Here is a 7448-nt window from a genome sequence, read left to right as displayed (position 1 = left end):
TTTACATCAGAGTGCGCGTCTTTCACGCAGCATACAGCGGTGTTGTGCATTTTGACCAGTTGATGGGAAAAGTATTCTTAAAATGCATTCAAAATTCTGAATAATTTGTAATATATAATTATTCACGGTATGTAGAAGTGCCCACAATAATACTATCGTGCATATTCATTACCGTGATATATCGCATTACCGAATACCGGCACAAGTCTAACACTCACACACACACACACACACACTGTCTTCCTACAGAGAAAGAGACAGGCAGATCTCTTGTTCTTTGTGTGTTTTTAAAATTTCCGATATATAATCATATTTCTATATATACTGCATTCACTATATGGACAATAGCATTGGGTCACGCCTCTTCATGACCAGTGTTGGGCAAGTTACTCTGAAAATGTAATTAAATTACTGATTACTCCTTTTAAAAGTAATCAAGTTACTTTTTTGATTACTTTATTTCAAAAGTAATTACATTACTAATTGTAACGTTTTTCTGTACGTCCATGAAATTTACATAAAAAATTTAGTTTTGTGTCACCTAGTCACAACATCCCAGCATATACGCTTCTGATACATGTTTGTTATTAAAGCATCAACATTCGCAAACCACTTTTATTTTTAACTAAATGCAAGCATAGGCTGCTGCGTACATGGTTTGGCATGTCAGAATGCCAGCAAAGGGCGCTTCCTTTATCTCAGTTCATTGCAGTCTCACAAAGCTCTGTGATAGCACAATAAATATATACATAATGAATCTTTCATAATGTCTACAGTTTGTGTGTTATAATGAGAGGATTCGTGAGCATGCAAATTTCAGCACTGCACAGGAACTCTGAGTGGATTCTAACACCTCTGATTGGCCATTGTGTTCCAGAAATCAACATTGCTCAACGCTGCAAACACGTGTTATAAATAGAAACTCTGCCTATGCTTGCGCATGTTAATGGTTTTTATTTTATATTAGTTCTTGTTGCTTTTGTGCAATAGGTGAATAACAATTTATTTGTTTTTTAGATACTTTATGTTTAGATATGTCTATTTTCCAGGAGTCCCGCACACACACACGAGTCTCTCCCCCACAAAAAAAAAAAAAAAAAAAAAAAAAAAATATATATATATATAATTTGGAAATTATAATGCCTTAAATTACTCCGTTACTAAAAAAGTAATCAAATTACAGTGACGCGTTACTAAGTAATGCCTTGCTGCCCAACACTGTTCATGACTGAATTCAGGTTTCAATCAGACCCGTCGCCACAGGTGTGTTAAATCAAGGCCACGCAGTCTGCATTTACACACCTTTGTGAAAGAAGGGTCATTCTGAGGAGCCCAGTGGATAGAAGCGTGATACGGTGATAGGATGCCAGCTTCTCCGTGTGTTTCATCACTGCCGGATGCTCAGCTGTAACTGGAAGTGTTTATGAACAGCAGCGACTCTCAGCAGAAGCTTCATGAATGAATTTTCACGGCATACAGCTGAGCGAGTAAAGCACACAGATACTGGACTCTGGAGCAGTGGAAACCTGTTCTGTGCACTGACCAATCACACAGTCTGACCTCACAAACGATCTACAGTTACATTTACATTTAGTCATTTAGCAGACGCTTTTATCCAAAGCGACTTACAAACGAGGACAATAGAAGCAATCAAAATCAACAAGAGAGCAATGATACACAAGTGCTATAACAAGTCTCAGTTAGCTTAACGCAGCACACGTAGCAAGGTTTTTTTTAATTATATAATAAATAAAAAGAAAGCAGATAGAATATAAAAAGAATAGAGCAAGCTAGTGTTAGTTTTTTTCTTTTTAGAAAACAAGCAGTTAGTAAATAGTAGAGTGCAAGTCTAAAAGGGGCATGTTTTTATTTTTTTTAAAGAATAGAGTTAGAATAGAGCGTGCTAGAGTTAGAGGGTCAAATAAAGGTGGAACAGATGTGTTTTAGTCGTTTCTTGAAGATGGTTAAGGACTCAGCTGCTGGGATTGAGTTGGGCAGGTCATTCCACCAGGAGGGAACAGTTAATGTAAAGGTCTGTGAAAGTGATTTTGTGCTTCTTTGGGATGGCACAATAAAGCGTCGTTCACTTGCAGAACGCAAGCTTCTAGAGGAACATAACTCTGAAGTAATGAATTTAGGTAAAGTGGTGCAGAGCCAGTGGTGGTTTTGTAGGCAAACATTAATGCCTTGAATTTTATGCGAGCAGCTACTGGTAGCCAGTGCAAATTGATGAACAGAGGTCTGACGTGTATTCTTTTCGGCTCATTAAAGATTAATCTTGCTAGATAGAGGTTTGATAGAACTGGCTGGAAGACCTGCCAAGAGAGCATTGCAATAGTCCAGCCTGGACAGAACAAGAGCTTGAACAAGGAGTTGTGTTGCATGTTCTGAAAGAAAGAGCCTGATCTTCCTAATGTTGTATAAAGCAAATCTGCAGGACTGGACAGTTTTAGCAATGTAGTCTGAATGAATCTCATCTAATGGATCTACTGAATGAATAGGCAAAAACTACCACAGAAACACTCAAAAACCTCTTGGAAAGCCTTCCCAGAGGAGAAGGGGACCAACTCCATATTAACGTCTGTTTATTTAGAAAGCTATGTCATAAAAGTCCCTGCTGGTTTAATGTTCAGGAGTCCCAATACCTTTGTCCATATGGTGTATAATAGAGGCTTCATAGAGAGAATATATAACCATGCTCAAAAATAGTTTTTGTTTTTATTAATTATTTATTTGCTCATTTACTTTTTTTTACCTTTTAATTTACTTATTTGCTTCTTTTTTTATTTATGTATTTAATTATTAACTTAAGTAAATAAGATAATATTTATATTTATTTTTGTATTGGTGTACATATTGTTTACTTAAGTAAATAAATATTTATCTTTTAGTTACTTATTTATTAATTACTTACTACTTACTGTTATGTAAATAAGATAAATATTTATTTATTTATTTTTGAACTTATTTATGTATTTAAATGTTTACTTTCCTGGCCTTCTCTGTTCCTCTCTAAATAACATTGCAGCACATTTCACAACATCGATCTCATACATCTAGGATCACAGGACTCATTTCTTTCAAGCAATCTCTAGTGTATTAAGTGCTATAAAAATAAAGGTGACTTGTCAAACTGGACATAAAACTGGACATTAAAAGATGAACTATTAAATAGTTAAACAGCAGTTGACAAGTATCGTGTGATTGTTGATGGTTTAGAGGAGGATGTGAAAGATATTTTGTGTGTGTGTGTGTCTCCTGCTGTCGTTGTGTGGTCTGTGTTTGTATGGTGCACATTGTTTTTGGAGGGAAAACATTATCGAGACAGTATTTCTGACATCTATCTCTGTGTGTGTGTGTGTGTGTGTGTCAGTTCTGCTGGCGGAGCCTGTGGAGAAGGACAGCATTGAGGGCAAAACCCTGAAGATCACAGATTTCGGTCTGGCGCGCGAGTGGCACAAGACGACGAAGATGAGCACGGCGGGAACCTACGCCTGGATGGCACCGGAGGTTATCAAATCATCCACCTTCTCCAAAGGCAGCGACGTCTGGAGGTGAGCAAGTTTCCTCTGAGAAAACACGTCTGCCGTGAGGTCAGCGTTAATGAAAACTGGCGAAAAACACTTATTGATTACCTTTTTCCCCTTGCGTTTGCCAGATTTCAAGGGTTTAAATCCCCTCAATCAGAGCTTCTTCTTTTTTTAAAAGGACTTTGTGTTTAATTTATCTCCACGATCTGGCAACTATACACACACTCTGGAAAAAGTGCTGATGATCGCCTTATTTGCAGCTCTGTTTAATTTATTCACAAACTGGCAACCATTTGCACCACTCTCTCTTACACAGTGGAGATATTCTGAAAATAATGAATGATGAAGTCTTCACATGCATGTTCTCAGCACTTTTAATCATGATTTAGTCTGAGGTTTTCACTTGCTGAGGTTGAAACTGTACATTTTGTACTTCAACTGAGGCTTTATTCTAGCTGCTGATGAGTTGCAGTTATTGCAGTTTATAGACTTCAGTACTAGATGACGTTCTTCTGCTCTTCAGGAATTACCGGTTAACCCACTACTGGAGATCATATGATTAACTCACTGCCGCTGTTACACAGTTATGTAATAATGGCTGAAGTCAGGAGCTAAAGATGAAGCTCTGATGAATCTGTGAAAGGGAAATTCAGACCGAGTGATGTCAAACTGCAGGAAAGAGCCTGAACAAATCATGTTTTACTGATAGTCATTATGTGTTTTCACTTATCCCATCCTTAAACATGACTTCAGGAAGCCATTAGCTAAAAAAGTCATTTGATGTTGTAAAATGTCTATAATTGACAGCTTTGAATTTACAACACAAATCAATGCAATGAAAAATAATGTATTACATCCACTAATGAAACAGTCACTAAAAAAGTTTGAGCTTAATTTGAGCTTTTAAATTCTGTGATTTTTCTATCAGAAAGCTCAGAAAACTGCTGATATATATATATATATATATATATATATATATGTATATATACCATGCATTAAATGCACCATATGAACTTTTACAGCAGTTATAATTAATCAGACATGAAAGGTTTTAGCCTTTTTTGAGCTTTTCAGTGCTGTAATATTCATATCAAAGCATATTGTAAATATAGGCCTGGTTTCACAGACAGGGCTTAGACTAAGCCAGGATTAGGCCATAGTTCAATTAGGACATTTAAGAAATTTTTCATAAACATGCCTTAGAAAACACATTACTGGTGTGCATCTTGAGACAAAATAAACACACTGATATATTTTAAGATCAGTCAGTGCAAGTTTCTTTCATTTGACACAGCTCAGACTTACATTTTAGTCTGGGTCTAGACTTAAAGGTGCAATAGGTGATTGTCTTCAGAAACATTTTTTGTTATGCTGGTTGAAATTCTCTTCACATCCCGATAGCAATCATTAAGTTAAGTGGTCTAAATGTATTTATCTGTATTTATACATTCTGTGGAAGGCATAGGACCAAGAAATGTTCGTCCAATCAAAACGTTCGGTCCGAGCATTTTAATTGGCTTTCCTACCTGCCTGTCTACGTATGTATTGGCATACCTCTGTGCACTTCTACGAGTGTGATATTGCGTTTATACAACAGTTCGATGGCACAAGTGTGTAAATACATAAACAAAATAACAACGGAGTTTCTTTAAAAGCCCTCTTTTGTGCAGAACTACTTCCTTCCGCCACAGATTCAAATCTAAAGTTGACAGTTTAACAGCTGAGCCCAAGCCTCCATTACTAATTACAAAACGTCTCTTTAGAACCAGTAACAAAGGAACGTTGAGTTGCTTCATTGAAAGCTTATTGTATTACTGTATTAAAAGCTGTGTATTATGTATAGTAGAGTATTATGAAGAGACGGATTGAGCGGGTGTGATTATTACCTGCATCTGATCCAGCATTAATTCTTCAGAAACAGTCTCTTGTCGCCATCTAATGGCGGAACAATGTAACTAAAAACTTTTTTGAAACACTGCTTCATGAAGCTTCAAAACCTTTGCGAACCATTTGTTTCTAAACAGTGGTTCGGAGCGCGTATCAAAATGCCAAAGTCACGTGATTTCAGTAAACGAGGCTTCGTTACGTCATAATTGTTTCGAAATTTCAATAGTTTGCCTTTGGGGGGCGATCTCTGATCTCTGAATCCGTGAATCATGTGAGTTCATTGAGCTCGCCTCCCAGCGTCTCTGATCTCGGATCAGTTTTATCAATTTGTAGACATTTTTAACGAGACGTGTGTAATTAAAAGGATGAGTTGTAGTCTCTTACTGGCCTGTTTAAGCTCTCCATAAAACAAACAAAACAAGCCCTGCAAATTAATAATAATTATTTTAAAAACACATATTATACAGACACTTCATATTTAATGGTATTTCATTATTTTGATTGCATTTAATATATTATTCTTTTCAAGAAAGCATTTGCATTGGGTTTGTAAAAAGCAGTTTTTGTTGCATTTACACAGTTTTGACCAGCAGGCGTCACTAGCGTGTGGTGTTTCGAGCGCTTCGAAACGTCGCGAGGAGGAGCTGAAGCGCGCGGCGCTGGAGCAGAAGTCTCACGAGGAGTTCCTGCGTCAGCGCGAGCAGCAGTTAGCGCAGTGGGAGCAAGACGTGTTCGAGCGCGAGCTATCGCTGCTCATCCTGCACCTCAACCACAACCAGAAACCCAACGTCAAGAAGCGCAAGGGAACCTTCAAGAAGCACAAGCTGAAGGTGAAGAACGGAGAGAAGATCAGCATGCCGCAGGGTGAGGCTTCACGTCATATAAAGATGATGATAATTATTACACTCTCTTTATTAATGAGCTGCAGATGCACAGTAATGAGCTGTTGTGACACTAGAATGGAAATGATAAGGGAACATGTAACAGAACACAGAAAACACACACTTCTTCACATCGTTAGTAATAATTAACCGTATTGTACTCAACAGTGGTTTCGCTGTTAAAATGAGACGCCAAAGGTGAACCGGGTTAAAAATGAACTCACAGATATCAACATACTTACACTGTTAATTAAACACAGTACAAAAAGACAATAGTTTTATATTTCTGAAGTCTTATGTTTAAATGTGAGGCATTATATCATTAAACATGCACTCATTTGCAGAAATGTCCAGAACAGAAATCTAAAGTCAGGTTCATTATTCTTGTTTGATTTTGTTGACATATTAGAGTTAAAGGTTTTTACTGAAGGGATTCTGGATTTCTCTTTTTATCAATCCATAAATCAGAAAATACTGTTAACAGATCGAAATAAGTGCATTTTTACCACGTTTTTAGGAATAAAATGTAATAAAAACTCATGTGAATGAAATATGAACAAAGCCCACAGTAAAAACCTTCAGAATGTAGAGAGGTATAAAACTCTAAGTTTTGATGTGTGTAAGGGCTGCTGAAGTGGAGGAAAAACTCTTTAAAGATCTGTATTGTAATTGAAATCTACAGACACGAATAGACCGTGCAATACAATAAACACTTCAATGAGTGTGACGTATGTTTTCTTTCCACTAGTCTGAAAGAAGGCATGTTGTGGAAGCAACATAGAGCAGAATCTCAGTGGTTTTGTCTGTAGTGTGTTGCAGTTGTTGTGTTTGTCGTGATCTGAATGTAAATACTGCTTGTTTTCTGCTGTACAGATTTTATCCATAAGATCACGGTCCAGGCGTCTCCGTGTTTGGAGAAGAGGCGTAACTCTCCGGATCTGGGCTCTCCGTCCATCGGTCCGCGCTTCCGAGCGATACAGCGTGAGTTTGCCTGGACATCTCATTCCTTCACTTATTCTTCCATACCTTACAGAACACTACATCACATCGAACAAGATCTGGAGATTCTCAAATACAAGTGAAAGGCATTAAACAGATTCAAAATTAAGAGGAAGATACAAACGGACAAACAAAGTAATATTTGGTAGAA

The 7448-nt window shown here is 37.3% G+C and overlaps 1 protein-coding gene across 1 annotated transcript in view; it reads left to right on the top strand.

Moving 5' to 3' along the window:
• The window catches only part of LOC107679954 (mitogen-activated protein kinase kinase kinase 11-like), a 31523-nt gene that overhangs the window by 12131 nt on the left and 11944 nt on the right, over nt 1–7448 (top strand). Inside the window, exons 2-4 of the mRNA XM_016475684.1 lie at nt 3374–3554; nt 6037–6281; nt 7172–7279. Coding sequence (XP_016331170.1) covers nt 3374–3554; nt 6037–6281; nt 7172–7279 — 534 coding nt within the window. The remainder of the gene's footprint in view (nt 1–3373; nt 3555–6036; nt 6282–7171; nt 7280–7448) is intronic.

The sequence above is a fragment of the Sinocyclocheilus anshuiensis genome, unplaced genomic scaffold (assembly GCF_001515605.1).
Source record: "Sinocyclocheilus anshuiensis isolate Anshui unplaced genomic scaffold, SAMN03320099.WGS_v1.1 scaffold1916, whole genome shotgun sequence".
Taxonomy (NCBI): Eukaryota; Metazoa; Chordata; class Actinopteri; order Cypriniformes; family Cyprinidae; genus Sinocyclocheilus; species Sinocyclocheilus anshuiensis.
This window is presented reverse-complemented; position numbering and strand designations above follow the sequence as displayed.